Here is a 23,504-nt window from a genome sequence, read left to right on the forward strand (position 1 = left end):
GGCAAGGGCTGGATCCCGTCACTCTTTTGACTGGGGGTGTTGGTGTCATGAGTGATTACATGTGTCAAAATTTATCAAATTATATGCTCGAAGATGTACAGTATATTGTATGCCAATTATACATCAGAGAAGTTTAAAAAAAATATGGGTTGGCAATTCTGTTTCTTGGAGAAACTGGTCACATTTCTGCTAGAGTCCCTCCTCTTCCTGGCTGAGTCAGAAACAGACAGATTTCTGTGGTGCTCTGTTGACATCAGCAGAGAGATAGTGGGTATTCCGGGGCAAATGAAGCGTGTATTTGTGAGTGTGCAGGACAGGGGCTGAAGAAATATATCTCTTTCATAGCAACTGTGATATTAATAATCAACAATCTGAGCATTTGTTGTCTGCCAGGCTGAGCGTTGTATAAATATTATCTTATTTAATGCTCACACAACCCTGAGAGTAGATGTTACTGGACCCATTTTACAGAAGAGGAAACTAAGTCTAAGGGAGATACCTAACTTCCTAAGGAGTGGCAGGCAGATCCAGGATTTGAAACAGGTATTTATTTATTTTTATGTACTTTTCAAACTTTCTACAATGAACATGTACTACTATTAACCAGAAATATCTTTCAGTTTTTAATATTATTACAATCACTTTGTAGCAATGCTTGAAAATTTCTTCTCCTATAAAGATGATTCCTACTGCATATTGAGCCTATTAGGTATCACATACTTAACCGTTCCTTTCAATCTACAAATTAAGAATGGGAGGTTGAGGCTCATAGTAGATGAGCTATGTGCCCCAAATGACAAAGCTAAGGAGTGGGAAAGCCAGGATGTGAACTCAGAACACTCTGGGTCTGGAACGCTTGTCCTTTTCATATTCATAGCCCCAAATCTCACCACATCTGCCAAATGCTTGCAAGGCCATTTTAACTCCTGGAGTCCCCTTCAGTCCAGGCAGTGTGTGCACAGATTTAACATAGCTGAGGTCACTGTGTCTGTCTGTCACGGTTCTATTTTCTCCTCTTCAGACCAGTGGAGCAATATTTTCCACACTAGTACATAGACTTCTCATTCATTCTTTAAAGAGACGTGCAATATTTCACGCAGTTTATGTATCGTAGTCACTTGCTCAGCCATGCCTTTACAATCGGTCGGCAATGAGCTTTTTACGGAAAACAATGTTATCTATCAAGGAGCCAGAAAGACACCTGGTAACTTATACTGGCCTCCGAAAATAACAGAGAGAGAACCAGAAGGGGAAAGATGCTCTGATGATTAGAGGCAGGTTATTCACACCTCAAATCAGGACAGGGAAAGGCTCAGCAACATTAACTCTTTCATCTTTAAGAAGGAAGGCCACTGGGTTTAGGGAAAAGTTCAGAAGGATTTCTCCATGGTGATGCTTGTGGAGCACGTGTCAAAGTTTATTTCTGCTTTTCAATAAAATAGCACATTTTTCTTTCACTGACTATGAAACAAAGATTATTCATCTACCCTCTTCATTACAGACAACATTTTTCATTATCTGCCACGTGGAAGTTTTGGTCTGAATTAGGGAGGATTGGATGCTGAGACAATCCTATAGGACAGGGGTCAGGGAACTATGGCCACGGGGCACATGTGACCCACCACCTGTTTTTGCACAGTCCATGAGCTAAGAATGGTTTTTACATTTTTTTTTAATTGTGATAAAATACACATAACATCATTTACTATCTTAAACATTTTTTGTGTACTGTTCAGTGACATTAAATATATTGTTGTTCAACCATCACCACCATCCAGAACTCCATCTCCAGAACTCTTTTCATCTTGCAATACTGGAACTCAATATCCATTAAATAACAACTCCCCATTCCCCCCTCTCTCCAGCCCTTGGCAACCACCGTTCTACTTTCTGTCTCTATGAATTTGACTACTTAATATGAGTGGAATCATTCAGTATTCGTCTTTTTGTGACTGGCATGTTTCACTTAGCATAATATCCTCAAGGTTCATCCCTGTTGTAGCATGTGTGAGAGTTTCCTTCCTTTTTAAGGCTGAATAAAATTCCATTGTGTGTATATACCACATTTTGTCTATCCATTCATCTGTTGGTGGATACCTCAGTTGTTTCCACCTTTTGGCTATTGTGAATTACGCTGCTATGAACACAGGTGTATAAATAATTTCTTCAAGTTCCTGTTTTCAATTCTTCTGGATAAGAGTGGAATTGCTGGATCATATGGCAATCCTATTTTTAATTTTTTGAGGAACCACCATATTGTTTTCCACAGTGGCTCACCATTTTATTTATTTATTTTTATTGCAATATAACTGACATATAACATTATATTAGTTTCAGGTGTATACCATAATGATTTGTTACTTGTATACACTGCAAAATGATCATCACAATAAATCTAGCTAACATCTATCACCATACATAGGTAAAAATTTTGTTCTTATGATGAGAAACTTCAGATCTATTCTATTAGCAACTGTCAAATATGCAGTACAGTATTATCTACTGTAGTCACCATGCTGTATATGACATCCCCAGGGCTTCTTTATTTCATAACCGGAAGTGTGTACATTTTGACCCCCTCTTCCCATTTCTCCCACCTCTCACCTCCTGCCTCTGGTAACCACCAATTTGTTCTCTATGAACTTGGATTTGTTCTTTTATGTTTTAGACTCCCCATGTAAGTGAGATCGATACTTGTCTTTCTCTGTTTGACTTGTTTCATTTAGCATAATGCCCTCAAGTTTCATTCATGTTGTCGCAAATAGCAAGATTTCATTCTTTTTTATAGCTGAGTATTATTCTATTGTATGTATATATACCACATTTTCTTCATCCATTCATCCATCAATGGACACTTAGATTATTTCCATGTCTTGGCTATTGTAAATAATGCTTCAATGAACATGGGGGTGTATATATCTTTTTGAGTTAGTGTTTTCATTTTTTTAGATAAAACCCAGAAGTCGATTACTGGATTATATGATAGCTCTATTTTTAATTTTTTGAGGAAGCTCCATGCTGTTTTCCATGCTGTTTTCCACAGTGGCTGCACCAATTTACATTCTCACCAGCAGCACACAAAGTTTTAAATTTTTCCAGATCTTTGCCAGCACATATTTTCTGTTTTTGTTGATAGTAGCTTTCCTACACATTTTTAAATGGTTGAAAAAAAATCAAAAGAAAAATAATATTTCACGACCTAACAATTGAATTTCAGTGTCCATGAATAGAGTTTTCTTGGAACACATCCACGTTTGTTCATTTACACATTATCTACGGCTGCTGCTTTCACACTCTAATGGCAGAACTGAGTAGTTTCAACAGAGACTGTATGGCCTGTAATCCTAAAATATTTACTGTCTGACTTTTTACAGAAAAAGTTTGCCAACTCCTGCTGTAGGAGCTTTCCCCGGGGATGATGTTGGGTCAGCTTGGACTGAAGCGCCAAAGCCACCCACTAACACACCAGTGGCCATGTATCTATGAAATCCATGCCTCCCAACCGCCTCCTAGGCCCTCAGTTGCTTTCTCAATAAAGACCCCACCCACGCTGGTGTCACCTCATCTCTACCTCCCCTCAGGCAGGCTGTGCTCCAGCTTGGCCTTGTTCGGCCCATGATGCCAGGTGAGGTACTTGCTCCAGCCCCTCTAGGCTCAGAGGACGTACTTGCTTCAGAGCCTGGGATCTGCTTCCCCAGTGGCTGCCCTGAGAGCCACAACCTGGAAGCGCAGGGGACTGAAAATTGATCCATGAGAGACAGGAGGGAGCTGACAAATGAATGATCCTGGCTCCTCTCTGACTGTTCTGAGGTTCGGTGCTTGGCCATCAACATCTGCATGACTGCAGCCGCTCAGGATGGCGCCATTTTGCATTCGCTCTTTATCCCTGTAGGCCTTTTCCCTCGCGCTTGCAGCCCTGGGTTTGCCTTCTACAATAGGAAAGCCCGACTATGACACCGGTAAAAGTCCTTTGTTTGATGTAGTAATTTCTCCAATGATTCACACACTTTTACTATTATACAGCCTCAAAGGCATGCCTCTATGCCTATGAAACATGTATTTTATGAAATACTCAGGAATAGTGGATTTGTTTGTTGGTATGTTTTAGATTTTCCTAAAACGCACCATATCATTCACTTTGCAGAGGAAAAAAAAAGAATGACACGTTATATTTGACCACAATCAGTACAAGAGTAATTACTTTGAAAAATTAGGAGCTTTTTGGGGAGTAGATGGTATCTGCCAGTGCATTTACTAATTACTCAGAATAAAAATATCCTGTCTCCCCTGATATGTAATGAGCTTCTAGAAATCAATATAAACACCAAAATAAGAAAAAAGTTAAAAATATATATAAGCAAAAGATATGTACAGTAGGTTCACAGAAAGGGAAATATGGCTTTTTTACATATGAGGAAATGCTTAATCTCACATGTAATAAAAATACAAATTAAAACTTGAGGACTTCCCTGGTGGCGCAGTGGTTAAGAATCCGCCTGCTAATGCAGCAGACAAGGGTTCTATCCCTGGTCTGGGAAGGTCCCACATGTGGCGGAGCAACTAAGCCTGTGCACCACAACTACTGAGCCTGTGCTCTAGAGCCCATGAGCCACAACTACTGAGCCCACGTGCCACAACTACTGAAGCCTGTGCACCTAGAGCCCGTGCTCCACAACTACTGAGCCCGCCCGCCACAACTACTGAAGCCCATGCGCCTAGAGCCCATGCTCCGCAACAAGAGAAGCCACCGCGATGAGAAGCCCACACACAGCAATGAAGAGTAGCCCCTGCTCGCCGCAACTAGAGAAAGCCCGTGCACAGCAACGAAGACCCAACGCAGCCAAAATAAATAAATTTAAAAAAAAAAAAACTTGATGAAGAAAATCATAAATTGTCTATGGCAGGATAATCAAACTAAGACAGAAAGGGAAAAAAACAAAAAAAAACAAAAACAAATGACATGCCCCCTTTGTGGTAGGCCTTTCCCAATGTGCAATGTGCATCTACATTATACAGTAAACAGTCCTCCTCAAAGCAGGAGGATGAAATCAACCTTTGAGAAAAAGTTGGCCCCTTTCTTCAGATGACAGCATTATAATTCTATGATTAATATATTTCTTTTTCATCTCATACAAGGGGTTGCATTTCTGTGCATGCATATTTGACAAAATAAACAAAACTTTGATGAACTGAGTACACAATGCTAACCTCTCAATATGATACATAATTTCTTTGTCTCAAAAATGTATAAAACTGCATCTCTAACTCCTGATCAATGGAGCAGTTCTCAGAGCTTCTGAGAATCTGTTTCCCAGGTTTTAATCTTCAGTTTGGCTTGAATAAAATTCTCTTTTCGTTCTTCATAGCTTGATCATTATTTGATTTTTCATCGACAAATTACAAGGTACAATTTTTCACCTACCAGTTTGGAAAAAATTTTAAAAATCTTATACCACATTCACTAGAATGTGAAGAAATAGTTACTTTTAGAAATTGCTATAAGAATTATTTGCCTAGAGAGGGCAATTTACCAATATCAACCAAATTATAAATGTACATCTCCACTGACCAAGCAGTTCCACTCAGACATTTGTCCTATGAATGTACAGATAGACATGTGCAAAAAAATCCTATGTACAAGGTTATTCTCTGCAGGCCTGTGTGAAATGGCAAAAGACTGTAAACATCCTAAATATCCAATAGGTCTGGTCAAAGAAATGTTGTTACATCTATATAAGAATTTTTTTAAAAAATGGGAAAGACTTTTATGTAGTAATATGAAACTAACTGATATGTAATATTAGGTAAAAAAAGAAAAGCAACATATAGAACAGCGGGTTGTGTGCTATCATTTGTGTAAACATATTTGTATTCTTTATGCATAGAATTTCTTTGGAAGACTATGCAAGAAAAATTTAACATTGGTTGGAGGAAATTGGGGGCTGACAGGTGAGTTTTATTTTTCACTGTACACCTTTCTGTATCTTTGAATTTTTAAATATGTGATTGTATTACCTAGTCTTCAAAAAATTAAGTTTTAAAAAATTAATGAAAAAAATATAAACCTTCCACATACAGTAATATGGTAGACTAGATATCCCCAAACTGTCCCACTATAAGACACCTAAAACCCTGGGAACATTTTTTTAAAAAATATTTTAAAATTCATGGCTAAGCTGACATGAAATTAAGAGAAATCCTCAGAAGTCAAAATTAAAGAGAGAGCACAAAACTAGGAGAGCCAACGAACGCTAAAGCATGATTGCACTAAGGCATCTGTAAATCCCTGGAGAGAAGAACTTGGTGTTCGAGTCTCAGGGAGAAGGACAGAAATACTGCCTGAGGCCCGGGAAGGAGGGAGTCAGCACTCATCGTCTCAAGCAAAGATGGGGCCTTTAAAAAGACCCTTAACGAAGCAGTAACTCAGGGAAACATCTATCCCACAAAGGGAGGTAGCAAGAAAACTTGCCGAAGTGGCCTTGACTCTGAGGAGAAGGGCCAGAAATATGCCCTGGAAGCCTTAACTTTCCAACTCATTATATAAAGTTAACATCGCTTTGATAACCAGAAAAAAAGCAAGAAAAGAACTCAGAGAACATCTTGCTCATGAACATACGTGCAAAATCCTAAACAGAGTAGCAGCAAACCAGGTATTGATCAGCAAATATAATACAACATGACTAAGTTGGGTTTATCTCAGATCAGTCTGGTTTAATATTAGTGTCCAAAATCAAAATTCAACTGAGTAAATTTTGAAGATATTATTGGCTTTATTCAACAATTCATGAATCAGGCAGCATCCCATTAGCAGATAGAAAGGAGCACCAAGGAGCTGTACAAAATGAAAGACTTTTGTAGGCAGAAGGGAGCAGGAACAAGGTAATCATACTAGTCAAAAAGCAAGTTGGTTATTGCAAGGTCCCTTTTCTTTAGGGGATGGCAGGGGTCTGTCAGGCCGATGACCTAACCAGTGCTGATCAGGCGATCCCTGACTGACTGGTTTAAGATTCCATTTCTGGGAAAGCCAGAAACTGTAATGAAGTCTCGGTTTGGTGACATAGGGCTTAGCATGACCAACTGCATTTGGGGCCTGGTGTCTTGTTTTTAACATTAGAAAATCTATTAATGCAATTGACCACGTGAACAGTAAAGACGAAAGGTAATATAATCATCTCAATAGAGACAGAAAACGCATTGAATAATGATTAAACAAAACTGTAAAAGACTAGGAACAAGATGAAGGCTATCCCTAAAACACTATGGCAGATACCATCCTCAATGATGAAACACTGAAAGCTTAAAAAATGGAACAACATGAAAATGCTTGTTCTCATAACTGATCATTGTTTGATAGGTCCTCACTTGTACAAATAATAAAAGAATAAGAAATAAAAGATGGAATGGCTGGAAAGGAAAGAAACAAACTGACATTAAATCATGTAATAGTCTTTATAGAAAACCACAAGACTCTACAGCCAAATTAATAGAATTAATAAGATCAAGATTGTTGGACACAGGTCACATACAAACACTAATTGTGTTTCTACATACCATAACAGTGAAAAAAAAATTTTTTTTTTACAAAATACCATATATAACTGCAATAAAACAGATAATATACCTAAGAGGAAATCTAACAAAAGACAGATTTATGGAAACAAACTGTGAAATGTAATTGAGAGGTTCATTAGTATAAACTAACAATTCTAACAAACTCCAAATTCTCAATGGTAGAACACAATAGAAGGTTTTTTTTCCTTTCTCTCCCAAAAGTTCAATGTGGGTATTCAGTGGGAAGACTTCACACAGGGACTGGGGGACCAGATTCTTCTAATCTGTGACCTCATCATTTCTTGGAGTCTCAGAATCCTCTTCATGATCCCCTGCATCCGTCTACAGTAAGGGGAATAGTCAGAGGGAACAGGGTCCCAGAGCAGGGCCTGGCCCAGGAGTGTGCCACCGAGGAAATGTCTGCTCTCCTTCCACTGTTCAGAACCCACCCACCCAGGGCCGCACCACACTTCCAGGGAAGCTGGGAAATGTAGTCCTGCTGTGAGCTAAAGAAAAGGGAATTGGGCTCCATGAACCACCAGGCAGTTCTCAGCCATAGACATGAGACAAGACCAAAATAAATGTTTATTGATAGGAAGACTCAATATCACAAAAGCATTAATTATCCCCAAGATGACTTTTAGATTCAATCCAATGTCAGCCAAAATTCTAATGGGGTTTTTCATGGAACTTGAACAGCTGATTTTAAGATGTATTTGAAAGAGGAAATGGCCAAAAATAGCCAAAATTTTCCTGAATGGGGGCGGGGGGGGCGGGGGGGGACTGCCCTATCAAGAAATATAACTTACTATTGATATAAAGCTCTAGTCATTTAAATGGTATGGTACTGGTCCAAGGACAGAAAAATACACCAAAGGACCAGAAACAAAAGCCCATAAGCAGTGGATATATGTATACATATAACTGATTCACTTTACTGTACAGCAGAAACTAACACAACATTTTAAAGCAACTATACTCCAATAAAAATTAATTAAAAAAAAAAGAATAAACATATTAAAAAGGAAAAAAAATCCCAGAGCCCCATAAAAAAATAAGCAGAGCCGCATACCTGTGAGTGACACATGATAGGGGACCCACAGGTCTGCAAGGAAAGGACTGACCTTCCAGTGAATAGTGCTGGGATCAGTTAGGGGTCTTTTGTCCACATTATTGTTTTTATTGTTTTATTGCTTTTCTTGACAAACAGTTAAATGTGAAAGGTCAAACTTTAATGGTCTTAAAAGAAAATACAGAATATCTTTAAGACCATGGGGGAAAGGATTTTTAAACATGACACAGAAATGTCATACAAAAAAGGAAATAATTGACAAATTAAATCACACTAAAATCAGGAAGTTGAGTTCATCGGAAAAAGCCATAAAGAAACTGAAAAGGCAAACAATAGGCTAGGAAAATATGTTTCAATACAAATAACTGACAAGGGATTAGTATCTAAATATAAAAAGAATCCCCACAAATCAATAAGAAAAAGAAAACAACCCTGTAGCAAAATAGAAGAAAGACAAGAACAGATTTTCACTAAAAAAGGAGACCCAAATGACCAATAAACACATTTAACCATGCCTCAACTCATTAATAATTATTAATTCATTAATAATTGTGGAAATGCAAATTAAAATTACAGTGAAATATGGTTTTCCACTCACTAGATTGGCAAAATTTTAAATCCCCAATCCAACAATTGGGGACAACAGGCATTCTTTTACAAGATGTATACATATGTTGTAAATCGATAAAGAAAAACAAGGGAATAATACATACCTGAGGATAGGGGTTACCTCAGAAAGGTGGGATGAAGGGAGGGGGTTGTCCCATTCTCTGTACTTAAACGAAGGTTGGCTACATACACAAATGTTTTTATTATAATTATTATTATGACCTTATATGTGTTTTACATATATATTCTATTGTATACACATATATACACGTTCTATTGTATATAGGAAATATTCCATAATTTTTAAAACAGGCTACGAAAATGAAATAAAGCATATCTTGACACTGGAAGACTTGAAATATAGTCAAGAAAGCAGAAAACCAAACCATCCCCATACAAGTCGGGTGGGTATTCATGCACCATGAGAACCAAGAGGAGAGAGACATCAGTTCTGCCTGGGAGACCTGGGGAGGCCCTATGGAAGGAAGGAAACTTTGAGTGGAGCCTTGGAGAATGAGTGTGAGTTTTCCAGAGACAAAGAAGCATCCAGATCTGCGAGACTAGATTTCCAAAGCGGGGCAGGGGTGTCGGGGGAGGCGGGGAGCCGTGGCACGAGAGCCCGAGGAGAGGAAGAGCGCCAGAGCGCTGACTCTGCTCTCACGGGTGTGTCCACGCCACGCGCCCATTTCTGCTGTCAGGCTGGAGGCAAAGTGATTGCTGCTGTTGTCCTCGTTGTTGTTTTTCAAGCCACCCCACCAGCCCAGCACCTCTAAATGGAAAACCGAATCTCTGAAATAAATGAGATTGTGGTAGGAGCGTGAAATGGTCAAGCAACCACGACCAGTGTGGGTCCATCCATCCTCAAGGTGGTGAGATCCCCCCAGCCTGTCAGACTGCAGGTCTCACTGTGCACCCTTATTCCAAAGCAAACAGAGGGAGCTTGTGACGGCATTTGCAAAGCCCAAGAAAAATGTTGTGGTTATTCTGAGTAAACATAAGCATGGCTTTGAGAGGAAAATACGTTGTGAATTTTGAGATCTGTCTAGATTTTAGATACTTCGTGTCTGACCACATCACAGTGCCAAAGGAAGGTAGCAATTTTTCTTTCCCATCAAACCTGTAGCCAAACCTATTAATTAACAAAATGACTACACTGGCGTCCAGCTTTCCCTCGACACCGCCTTCTGTTCTCTGATAGAAAAACTAGAAGGCGGAAGGGGGACAGTACAGTTCTAGAAGGCAAGTAGCCTGAGAAAAGTAGCAGGCCAGTAGGGTTTGCTGCCTTCACAACAAACCGGTCCATACAGAAGAGAGCTGGCAGGCCCATCAGGGGGGAGGGGCCAAAGACCCACGAGAATCCCTTATTTTTGACAATTATCTTCCATTATTGCTAGAAAATCATGTTACCATCATCCAAATTGCTTTTCTTTGATCGGTAATTGCTTTTCTTCTATCAGTCTTTTTCATATACCCTGGGTTTGGTTGAAGGGGTTTGGTGTTTGATGTTTGAATTACATTATGAGTGACCCAGTGAAGCAGGCAGAAACCATGGAAACAAACTTGACATTGTTTTAACTTTTAGCTGTTTTTGGTCTCTCAGCAGGAATCAGGCGAAGAATCTCAGAAGAGTCTACTAATCTCTCAGAAGTGACGGCTGGGATAAGGATGTCAGGAACTCCTTATCCTGACTAACCCTAGTCCTTGAAGAATGGGGGTATTGCATTGCATTGACTGTTTTTTATTAAGTAACCTAAGTTTGGGAAGATTTTTCTATTGCTTTTGCTTCTACTGTTGTGAATGCTTTTGTTAAACCCAAGGAGGAAGCAGCAACTGACAAAGTGGGTTTGGAGTCAGACCGACCTGGTTAGAAGCCAGCTTTCTTGCCTTATTAGTTTTAGTAGTTCCTTTATCCAAATAAATGTACCGTAATTTCATAACCCCATAGTTTCCATTTCTTTATATTTATGAATAACACTACATCAAACATCTTTGTATGAAAATTTTGGTTCCCTGGGGCAGACACTGTTGGCTGCTTCCCCAAAAGTCATTCACCCTTCTTCCCTCCCAGCAGTACCCTGGTGCTGTGCAGGCAGCCGCGTCCATTGTGGCCACCACAGTCCCTTAGGGGGCGTGCATGTGGTCCCGTTCTGAACAATGAAATGAGAAGGGAAGTGCTGCAGAGGCTTCTGGGAAAGCATTTCTTTTTTTTTTTTTTATAATTTTATTTATTTATTTATTTTTGGCTGTGTTGGGTCTTCGTTTCTGTGCGAGGGCTTTCTCTAGCTGCGGCAAGCGGGGGCCACCCTTCATCACGGTGTGCGGGCCTCTCACTATCACGGCCTCTCTTGTTGCGGAGCACAGGCTCCAGACGCACAGGCTCAGTAGTTGTGGCTCACGGGCCCAGTTGCTCCGCGGCATGTGGGATCCTCCCAGACCAGGGCTCGAACCCGTGTCCCCTGCATTGGCAGGCAGACTCCCAACCACTGTGCCACCAGGGAAGCCCCAGCATTTCTTGAAGGAGGTCCGTTTTGCCCCTTCTCTCTTCTTTTCTGGTTGGCCACTGTCACATAAGGACTGGACACTTTGAGTTGCAACGGCTGATAGCACCACCACCACCACCAGGGGAGACCACAAACTGTGGATGGCAGAATGGGAAAAGAAAGGTCTGAGGTCCTTCATTACATCATGGATACACCAAACCCATTCCAGGATGTCTTACCACCAGACTTCTTGTTACATGAGCGATGAATATCTGATTACTGCTGTTACAGCAGCATTGAGTTTTCTGCCGCTGGCAGCTGAAAGCATTCTAACTCCTACATATAAATCTAAATGATTTCCTAGAATAGGATCCCAGGTGTGGAACTTCTAGCTTTAGATTATTGATATATACAGACAAATCTCGCTCCAGAAGAGTTCCAACTTACACTTCCATCAGCATATGTGAGACACATTCTCACCACAACCTTCTCAATACTGAGTCACTGAGTAATAGCTTTCTTTAAAAATCACTGCTGGGCCTCCCTGGTGGCGCAGTGGTTGAGAATCTGCCTGCCAATGCAGGGAACACGGGTTCGAGCCCTGGTCTGGGAGGATCCCACATGCCGCGGAGCAACTAGGCCTGTGCGCCACAATTACTGAGCCTGCGCGTCTGGAGCCTGTGCTCCGCAACAAGAGAGGCCGCGATAGTGAGAGGCCCGCGCACCGCGATGAAGAGTGGCCCCCGCTTGCCGCGGCGGAAGAGGGCCCTCGCACAGAAACGAAGACCCAATGCAGCCATAAATAAATAAATAAATAAAAATAAATTTAAAAAATAAACACACTACATCTAAAAAAAAAAAAAAAAAATCACTGCTAACTTGGTAGGCAAAACTTATGATCTCAAAATCGGTGTTTGTTCATCTCCATTTGGTGAAGTGAGACGTGACCAGACTTGGCCTAAGAGAGCCTGGTGGCATCTGGCCCAGGAAGTGGGGGGGCATGGTTGGTCTCAGGCTTTGAGAAGAGATTTGTTACCCCCATGTTCAGACTGCCTGAGAGTGAAGATCCTTAGAGCTGATGGGCAAAAGAGTCGGTAAATACAAGGAAAGTGGCATAAAAGGAGCTTCCTGAGGCTTTTTATTATCTCCTTGGTTGAAAAATTCTAATATGATTGGACTGGAGTAGGGTCTCAGGCACAGGCATTCTTTTAACTCTCCCAGCTGATTCTAATATGTAGTCGGGTTGAGAAGCACTGATACAGCCCACATTGAAGACTCAGTGTTTTATCATCTTCCTGTTCACCTTCAAAAACTATTTGAAGCTTGTTTTCAGACGTCCTACTCCATAGAGTCTCTCATTGGAAAACATCCCTTGACCCTTTTAGTTATAATCTTCATTTGGGATGTCTTTTCTGATCAGAACATGTTTCCGAAACACCTGCAAATGATGGCAGGGCCAGTGCTCAATGAACCCCCTACATCTAGTGCCGATGAATTTCAGGCCAGCCCAACCCTGGGAAAATCTCCTCTTCCCTCTAAGCACACCCTAGAAGAAACTCCCTCCTTCCCTGCCTGATGCAAGGGTCGCACTGTTTCCTCCCTGTAGATTTTACCTCTTTTTTCCACATGGACCCAGTCAGGACTGAATGGTGACTACACAGAGAGCAAACAGGAGAGGGGAGCTTCCCAAGAACTCTGGTAGGGGATGTGGGCATGGTAGTGACAGCTGTCTCAGGGTCCACTGTCCTTTTCCTTACCCCTCCAGTCATTGCTGGAAGGACAGACAGACAGGTGTGGAGAACAAGTTATTTGAGGGCAAGGATGAGTGAATTAGCAACAGTTCCAGTCCCCAGGATGCTGCGGTCTGCCAGGAGCTCCTGGCACCCGTTCCTGAACCTCTATTTGGACCACTAGAGGTGGGAGGGGCTTAAAACTCTGGCTTTGGGATGTTCTGTTAAAACCCGCTGACCAAAGATTACCAGACACTCACCTGCAGTCTAAGAAAAAAAGATGTTAGGTTTACTGAGCTTGCTGCAGCAGGAGAGGATGGCCCCAGAGGCTCAGGAGAGGGAGCTGGCAGGGGCTTCTCACAGGACCTGCCCAGTGCTGGGTGATTCTCAGGAGGGATTGGGAAGGTGGGGGGCAATCCTAGACTGGATGCTGTGAAGAACAGTATTTTGGTAATTGGAATCTAATGTTATCTAGAAAACAGGGGCACTAGAGTTGGTTGTAACTGGTGAAGGGAGAGCAGTCACTCAGATTCATCAGAAGAGGGAGTCAGTTAGTCACCTGTGTTTTTGGCCTTGTTCTGTCTCTCCTTCCAAACGTTTCTGAGGGTGAGGGGCTTGCCTGAACATCGCTTCCGTGCAGATTGGGAAACCAACGGCCTGGCTGCCAGCAGGGCCGGCTTTCACATTTTCGGTTCAAAACCCCGTGTTCTTCTTGAGAACCCAAAGAGATTGTGTCATCATTTCTTGCCTCAGCAGTCCCTGTTCTCTTCACAACAGTGACTACGTGCTTTCAGAGATGGGTCAACAATAAACATTCTAAATAAAATTGTCCCAATCAAAACTGTGAAACCTGCTCACCGCATCCTTTTTTCACTGTGTAATTGAATGTCTGCACATTATCTGAAGATGCATCCGTCAAGGAGTTCCTGTTTCCAGAAATGCCCATTCTGCTGTGGGTAACAGAAATCTGAACAGCTTTGCCCTAAATAAACCGGGGTGTTCCTTTCCTTATGTAATGAGAACCCAGAGGAGGGCAGCCCGGATGAGTTCAGCAGTTCCATTATGCTCTCAGAGACCGGAATCTTTGCATCCATCCTCTCAGCCATCCAGGTCGTGGTTGATGTCTGGGAATGACGTACAGGATGGCAGCTTCACCTTTAGCATGATGACTGCATTCTGAGAGAGAAGAAATGTAAGAACAGAAGACAAAAACTCATGCTACCTGGCTCTGCCTCTTTAAAGAGCTTTCTGGGAAGCCTCCATCTATCAACTTCAGCTTCTGTCTCATCTGCCTGCGCGATGTCACGTGGTTATCCCAACGCAAGGAACACCGGGGGATGTTTTCCTAGCCTGGCTTACAGAACCATGTGCCAAAATTGAGTTCCCTCAGGGAGGTAGAGGTGGAGAATGGATATCCGGAGGGCCGCCAACGTCTGAGTCATGCACCCCTTAGGTCCCTACAAATCTTCCTTTACTGAGAAAGAAGTTTCCTAGGTGTGTTAGTTATATAATGGAGGTGGAACAAATTACTCCAAAACGTAACGGCTAAATACAGCAAGCTCTTATGATCGTACACAATTTCTGAGACTCGGGATTCTGGGAGCGGCTTAGCTGGGTGGTCCTGGCTCAGGGTTTCTCATGAGGCTGCAGGATTTGAAGGCTTAAATGGGCTTAAAGGACCCACTTCCAGGATGTCTCACTCACATCGCCCTTGGCTGGAGGTCTCAGTTCCTCACGCCCTGGGCCTTTCCCAGGGCTGCTTGGGTGTCCTCACCAAGCGGTGGCTGGCTTCTCCCAGAGCCAGCGATCCAAGAAGGAGACAAGGAGGATGTCACGATGCCTTTTATGACCTGGTCACACACCATCTCTTCCACCATATTTTATTCATTAGAAGTGAGTCACTAAGTCCAACCCACACGCAGGGAAAGAGCGATTAATGTCTGCTTTTTGGAGGGAGGAATGCATGTATTTGTGAAGACATTTAAAAACCACTTCCTCCTGGGTGGACTGCCCCTGAGCTCTTCTGACCCCTCTGACCTCACGCCCTCCTTTATATCTCTTCCCTCCTTGGCTCCCTCTCCCTCTTTCTTTTCCCTCTTCCTTCTTCTTCTCTGTCATGAGTTCTCCTGGGTTTCCTTCCCTCTGGCATATGATCCGGTAGCAGAACAGCCTCCCTCCCCCAAAAGCCAAACTGACCTCAAAGCCCTTCTAAGATTCTGGTGGCTGAAAGTCAGCAAGGAACAAGGCACGAGGATGGGGTGGGCTGATACCAGTGTTGATTCTGAGGGTCTGATCAGGGTTCTGAGAACCAAGAATATCATGGAACCTCCACCGTCCTCCTATGCATAAATCAAAAAACAAAACAACACTATGCTGCAAAAGACAGGTAATGAAGTTCAACAAAACTTCTGACTTTTCTCAAAACTATTTTGCTAGGGTTTTTCTTGAAATATGAAATATCAGATTCTTCCCCTGCATTTGTCATTGTTGTTTTGTCTCCCAGCTTTGCAGGAGCTCAAAATACCTGCTTAGCCTCGCCAGTAATTCAGCCCTGGTGGATGAGTCACACTTAAAATGATAACAACTGTGAAATGAGCTCCAGGCTGCTCTGACTCACAAACGCTTGAGGAATGTATGAGGAATCTCTATAGTACTTTCAAACTGGTGCCCATCCCACCCACTGCACCGGCCATCCCTGGGGTCCGGGCAGCTAGTAGCTGCTGCAGCCCAGGTTGCTAGTTATCTCCCTATATCCGTCTTTCCCTTCTTCTCTAAATAACAGAAGTTCCCATTTTTCACTGGGCTCATGTCTGTCTGGAATAAAGACCATCTTTCCCAGCCTCCTTTGCCACTAGGTATGATCATGTCCGTAGGTCTGGCTAATGGAATGTAAGCAAAAGTGCTATACGTGATTTCTGGGAAATGTCCTTAAAGGGAGAGAACATGCCCTTCTTTGTCCAGTTCTCCGTCCTTCTATCTGAAATGGGAACAAAATGGCTGGAGCTCAGCACCCATTTTGGGCCGTGAGGTGAAAGTCACACACTGAGGATGGCAGAGTAATAAAGTAAAAGGAGGGACTTCCCTGGTGGCGCAGTGGTTAAGAATCCACCTGCCAATGCAGGGGACACGGGTTCTAACCCTGGTCTGGGAAGATCCCACATGCCACGGAGCAACTAAGCCCGAGGGCAACTACTGAGCTTGTGCTCTAGAGCCCAAGAGAAACCACCGCAATGAGAAGCCCGTGCACCGCAACGAAGAGTAGCCCCTGCTCACCGCAACTAGAGAAAAGCCTGCACGCAGCAACGAAAACCCAACACAGCCAAAAATAAATAAATTAATTAATTTTTAAAAAAAAAGTAGAAGGAGCCTGCATTCTTCATGATCTTGGGCCTTCTGTAGCAGCTCTGGACTGTTTACCCCTGAATTTCATTAACATGAAAGGGAAATGAACTTCTATATTTTTCTAACCAGTGTTAATGGGTTTCTGACACTCTCAGCTGACCCTAATCCTAATGTTACATTTCTTTTATGAACCTGCCCACTGTGCAGAGGGACTCCTCCTCTCCTCTCTGATGGCCTGTCTAGTTTCTGACCCTTGCTCTGTCTCTGTCCTCTTGGGGGCTGGTCTTCCTGACCATTCTCTGTTCCCTAAGAATCTGCTTCGAGACCTAGTCTGTGACCTGTAAGTGTACTCTCTCACCCCACTCCAGACTTCTCCTTCCTCACTGCCCTTCTGGTTACATCTTAGGAAGACTGGACTAGGGCCCCACAGAGGAAGGAAAGTGGCTGCACAAAGCAGAAATAACCCAGGGGTGCCGATTCATGGGGGCACGCTCACCGGAAAGTCATGTCTGTCCAAACGGAGGATCCTTCCTTGCCCTCCTTGACCTTCCCCACAGCTTCAATTCACTTTGTGCCAAATTAGAGCCATTATAACTTAAAAAACTACAGCCAGCGTGGAGGAGTTATGGGACTATTTTCTGTTAACAGTTTACTGTGAATTAATTTAGTCCAATTTCTTTCATTATTCATTCTTTCATTAAACATTCACTAAGAGCCTATTCTATACCCTAAGAGAGAGAGACAGAGAGTTAGATAGATATAGATAATTTATTATCTGACAGATCTGGAGGTCAGAAGTCCCACATGGGTGTCACTGGACTAAAATCAAGGTGTCAGCAGGGCTGGGTTCCTTTGAGAGAATCCATTTCCACACCTTCGCCAGACCCTAGAGGCTGCCCACATTCCTTGGCTCCTGTCCCTTTCTGCCATCTTTGAAGCCAGCAACAGCCAGTTGAGTTCTTCTCATTGCATCTCTCTGACCTTTCTTTTCATCACTCATCTCTCTCTGAGCACAGCAGGGACAGTTTCCCAGCTTCCTGTTCTCAGACTCAGGCGTAGATTGGGCCCCACACAGATAATCAAGAATAACAGCCCCATCTCAAGGTCTGTAACTTTAACCACATCTGCAAAGTCCTTTTTGCCATATAAGGTTACATATTCACAGGTTCCCAGGATTGGGGCAAAGGTATGTTTGGGGGCCCCCAAATCCTTAAATCTACAAGCCCCAAAGCCACTGCCCAGAGCAAATTTTCTTAAAATCCCTTTTCCTCTGCCATCCACTTCTTCCCAAAGCTCCAACTGGTTTTGCATCTCTCTCCTCCGTATTCCCCAGAAAATCCCCCAGGCCCAGCCCCTGAGCTGCTTCCTTTATCCTGTCGCCCCCTCCGTCCTGCGATTGGGGAGACAAAAAGTCACAAAAGGAAACCTCTCTAGTGGGCAGGAGAGTCCCCTCACACTGGTTTCTGCTTGTTGCTGTGGGCTGTAACCACCACTTATAACTCGGTTTCTTTGGGAAACCATGTTAGGGGCTCCGGTGAGGTCCACAGCTGACATGGCGCGGGCGGGTAACAGGCGGAGGCGTCTATCTCTTGGAGACCTCTGCTCCTCGTCCCCAGTGCCCCACTGATGACCAGGGACACACGGGTCCCCAGCTTCTTTCCCCTCCTAGATCCCGTCCCTCGCAGCTCCATTGGCTGCGACGACCTTGACCCGCAGCAAGGGCACCTGGAGTTCTCCAGGTCCGGGGCCGAGCTCGGACGAACCCTGGAACGACATTTCCTGCTTCCACGCCCTCCTCCTCCTGCCTCCGACTCTTCTCCCTCCAGCTCCGGCCCCTCGCGGGTCTCGGACGCCCTCCCGCCTCCGCCCCTCGCTGCGACCGCCCCTGGCAGCAGTCTCCATGGCGCACACCGCACACGGAAAGCCACCCGACAAGGGACACAGGCGCCCGAGTGAGTGCGGGCCGCAGGCCAGTGGCCGGGAGCGTGCAGGATGAGCGCGAGGTTGCTCCGGCACCCCGAACTGGGAGGCCCCTAGTTAGATGCTCCAGACCAGCTGGGACCTGGGCTCCGTGGAGGTTGTGGAGGTTGGGGCGCCTCCCCCGCCCAGCGACACCGCCCCTCCCCACCCGGACATCCCCAGGGTGGGAATTTCCGGCCTCGGTGGGTAGTGAGGATTCTTTCCGGAATCTGTTGAAATTGTTGCGTGCATCTGGGGTCTTGAAGAAGGCACCGGAAAGCAGCCCCTCCTTGCCCTCCCTCTCCTTGTTCCCTGAGAGCCAGCCGCTGTTGGAGCTGGGCTGGCAGGGGACTCAGAACGGGGATCTTTCTCCCCCTCTTCCTCGGGACAGGGGGCAGGGCCCTCGGCCCGAACTCTCACCCCCTCAGCCCCCATCCCCACTGTCCCACTTCCAGGAGGTCACAGCCAGACAAGATGAGAAAACCTATCATAGGGTGGGGTATCTACTCCTTAGGCCCCCAAAAAATATTCATTAACTTATCAGCCAATCAGTGCTGGCCTTGAGTACCTAGGTAGCTGCTAACCTGGGCCACACATTTACACATTTATGGAAATGACAGAAATAAATGCTCATGATAAAATATTAAGTGAAAAACTCAAGCTTTAAGAGGGTCTTAATAGAATGTATGTGTGTATACTTTGTGCTTCTGTAAATACCCAGAAAAAGTTGATGAGAAATACTTGATATTGTGAACAATAATATTGCATAGCACCTGTCTTAGTCAGCTTGGGCTGTCATAATAAAATACCAAAGACAACAGAAATCTGTTTTTCTCAGTTCTGGAGGCTGGGAAATCCAAGCTCAAGATACCAGTAAGGTAGGTTTTATTTTGAATCCTTTTCTCTTGGTTTGTAGGTGGTGGCCAATTCAACAGCTTAGGGGTGGGAGGTGGGGGGTGGGTAATCCCTCTGGTATCTCTTCATATAAGGGCACTAATCCTATCATTAGGGCCTCATCCTTATGACCTCATTTAACCCTAATTACCTCCCAAGGGCCCCATACCGTCACACTGGAGATTAGAGCTTCAACCTAATGAATTTTGGTGGGGCGCAAATATTCAATCCATAAAGGTATCTAATAGGTGGTACCTTAGAGTGGTTACCGATTTGGGCTGTGGAGCCAGACTGTCTGAATTTGAATCCCAACCCCAGCACTTACCAGTGTCTGCCCTTAGACAAATCACTTAACCTCACTACAGGAGGAGCCTCAGGTTCCCTCCTGAGCATTTACTATGTGCCAGGATCTGTTCTTAGCATTTGTCATGTACTAACTTATTATTCCTCATAACAATTCTCTGTCACCATCATTTCCATGTTACTGATGAAAAGAACTTTACATTTGTTATCTCGTTTAATCCTCACAAATGTCAGACAGGTAATATTCCCACCATTTTTACAGATGAAGAAAATGAGGTTCGGGAAAGTGAAGTTGATTACCCACAATCACCCCACTAATAACTGACAGACACAGGATTCAAACCAGTTCTGCTTGACCCAAAGCCTGGGACGCCCACTTCTCACCCACACAGTCTCTCATGATGCCATGCAGTGTTTGCCAATTGCCTGATGATAAGCATCGCCCAAGATGCTTTCCAGAAATGGTCTTGGGAGTCAGTAGGCTCAGTTCTGTTTCCAGCCAGAGCAAACCCCTTCTTTCCCTTTCCAGGTCTCATTTTTGTTCCATGTAAAACAAGAAGTTAGACCAGGCCCAAGATGGCAGATAGGTTTGGGTAGCTGCCAAGTCTGGTTGTTCTGAAGCAGCTGCTAGAGCATAGCTGTGAGCAGAATTCTGGGGCTACAGCTGGGTGGTAGCCATGGGTCGGGGGACTGGTAGGGTGAATAACCATCTTGGTTTGTCCAGCATTTTCCTGGTTTTAGCACTCAAAGTCCTGGGACAGTTGGTCATCCTAGTGATGGCTTAGATGGATTAGACAACCTATAAACTCCCAACCAGAGCTATTAATAATGTGATTTTCCCTTACCCCAGTACCTGTGTCTCTACATTCTGCTGGGTTCACTCTCCCTTTCCAGAACGTTTTTCACTTGTGATGGGCTAATTTGTTATGCAGCAATAGGATACTAATGCAAGTGTGACCTAATTTGAAAATATGAACTACCCCCAGTAGCTCACATGGCATCTAACAGATGTTGCTAGCTTTCTCTTGGAAATTTAAAATATCCCAAAGTGCCCTGTAAGTTTGCGGTGCCTCCGTGCACCTCAGTACACAGTTTGAGATCTGTGACTCTGAGACATGAAGCATTTCTAGAGACAAAGAGGAATATTAAATAATGTCAAAAGGGTATATCCCCTAGGAAAATTTATCAGTTCTAAATTTGTAGGTACCTAGTAACATAGCTTCAAAATATATAAGACAAAAATTTATGCTACAAATAATAAATGCTGGAGAGGGTGTGGAGAAAAGGGAACCCTCCTACACTGTTGGTGGGGATATAAATTGGTGCAGCCACTATGGAGAACAGTATGGAGGTTCCTTAAAAAACTAAAAATAGGGTTACCATATGATCCAGCAATCCCACTGACAAAATCAGTACTGATTCTTGCGGCTAGCAGAATAATAATAACATCAATAATAATAAAAAAGTGCTTCCACTATGTGCCAGGCATTGTGCAGTGCCTTATAAACTTATCTCATTTAACCCTTATGACAACCATAACCCATTTTACAGATGGGGAAATGGAGGCTTGAAGAAGAGTGTTTATAGCTTATCTGAGGCCTCGCAGTGAATCAAGTGGTGGAGACAAAACTAAAATCCAGGTCTGCTCCCCTCCAAAGCCCACATTCTTAACCACTGTAATTACTGCCTGGCAAGAATTATGTCTATGAAGAGGATTATGACACTTTTAAATCAATGTGTTCTTGGAAATATTTAGTATCCACTATTAATGTTAATTGTGTTCCTTAATACTTGAGTTCCATGAGTACTGCCCACATTTTAAACAATCTAAAAGAAAGAACCTGGTCCCATGAGTATAGACCTTGCAAAATTGACATTTTCTGCTCCCTTTTGATTCCCCACTCCCATTTTAAGATTAGTGAAGCACTGGGACTTCCCTGGTGGCACAGTGGTTAAGACTCTGTGCTTCCAATGCAGGGGGCCCAGGTTCGATCCCTAGTCAGGGAACTAGATCCCACATGCATGCCGCAACTAAGAGTTCACATGCCACAACTAAGGAGCCCAAGCACTGCAACTAAGGAGCTGGTGAGCCGCAACTAAGGAGCCCACCTCCTGCAACTAAGACCAAACACAACCAAATTAAATAAATAAATAAATAAATAAAAGTAGGAAACTTTCTAATGTACACATGTATATCTGCAAAAAAAAAAAAAAAAAAAAATCTGCCCTCAAAAGACTCTTTAAAAAAGAAAAAAAGATTAGTGAAGCACTTTATGATTTTCAGAGAAGGGTATGCAGCAATATTTGCTAATTTTTAGTGGGGAAAGTGTGATCTGCTCCTTAAAAAGACGTCTGTGTGTTGGGTTTCAGGGCAAGTTACTGTTTTCAGAATCCAAGTGGAATCTAACACTATGAAACAATGCCAAGAGAAAAGGAAGGAAAACGAAAAACTAAAGGAGCGCCCCTACCCATTGTTCCAACTCTTCAAAAGTTCCTAAAAACATACGAGAAGCACTGTGCACAGGCTCAGACGTCCGTGTGTCCAGCCATCAAAAGGGACTTGAAAACCAGCATCAACCATGAACGGATTCTCAGGAAGGTGAGTGTGTCCTCTCCTTTCCTTATTCTTCCCCGAAATGAATTGACGAGGGTTTCCTCCCAAGGAACATGGGTCCTTAATCCCCTCAAGCCCGGAACTGGTGGTGTCACCCCCTCTGCGTTCCTGCTGCGTGCTGTCCAAAGCCTGACTCTGGCCCCAAGGTCTGCCCAGCACTTCTCCTACCATCCCCCTCCTCTCTCCCAATCTGCCCATCCCCGTCCTTCCAGCAGGTCTGCCTTTTCTCACACCATTTCACCTCTGGAACGGACAACCCACCCCTCCTCCCATTCTACGTCTGGAGAACCCAGCTCAAAAACACCACTTCTGTCATCATTGCAGTACCTCCCTCCCCAGCACTCTTGACCCCTCCAAAAGAATGTCTCCTTGCTTTGACAGCTGGCGTGTCCATACCATCAGGCCAGACTTGCACACACTCACACCTCCATTCTCACTTTCAATGAGATCAGCAAACACATCATTTGGATTTCAGAAAAAAATCTGATGTCTTATCTTTGCTGAGATTAAATCTAGGGATTGGGTGTGAGGGGAAAAGAAGAGAGGCCAGCAGTGAAGCTAAATGGTCAACTCTTGGGACGAAGCACCTGACAGACCAGAAGGGGGAGACTGGCACCCAAAGACAGACTGTCCAGCTTTACAACTTTTCTATCACCAGCCCAGAAAGACAGTCTGTGTTTTAATAATAACATACCTACTGATTTCCTAAAATGCTGTGTTAAACAAGACAACAAATTAAACAAAATAATTAGATAGAGACAGGTGCTTTTAAAAATCATTGCTTTGGACTTTCCCTGGTGGCACAGTGGTTAAGAATCCGCCTGCCAATGCAGGGGACATGGGTTCGAGCCCTGGTCCGGGAAGATCCCACATGCCGCGGAGCAACTAAGCCCGTGCGCCACAGCTACTGAGCCTGCGCTCTAGAGCCCCCGAGCCACAACTACTGAAGC

The 23,504-nt window shown here is 43.7% G+C and overlaps 1 protein-coding gene and 1 long non-coding RNA gene across 2 annotated transcripts in view; one reads left to right on the forward strand and one right to left on the reverse strand.

Annotated features, from left to right (window-relative positions):
* Nucleotides 1–11,429: 11,429 nt before the first annotated feature.
* Nucleotides 11,430–23,504, reverse strand: part of LOC309660553 — a 56,005-nt gene continuing 43,930 nt past the window's right edge. The window contains exons 2-3 of the long non-coding RNA XR_014263458.1: nucleotides 12,592–14,618; nucleotides 11,430–12,252 (exon numbers count right to left, since the gene is read on the reverse strand). This is a non-coding gene — a long non-coding RNA (uncharacterized lncRNA). The remainder of the gene's footprint in view (nucleotides 12,253–12,591; nucleotides 14,619–23,504) is intronic.
* LOC309659560 (uncharacterized protein) overlaps nucleotides 18,895–23,504 on the forward strand; it is a 45,441-nt gene continuing 40,831 nt past the window's right edge. Inside the window, 1 exon segment of the mRNA XM_082459443.1 lies at nucleotides 18,895–22,539. Coding sequence (XP_082315569.1) covers nucleotides 22,360–22,539 — 180 coding nt within the window. The 5' untranslated portion in view covers nucleotides 18,895–22,359.

This window comes from Balaenoptera physalus, assembly GCF_965194825.1.
Source record: "Balaenoptera physalus genome assembly, chromosome: 4".
NCBI classification, from domain to species: Eukaryota; Metazoa; Chordata; class Mammalia; order Artiodactyla; family Balaenopteridae; genus Balaenoptera; species Balaenoptera physalus.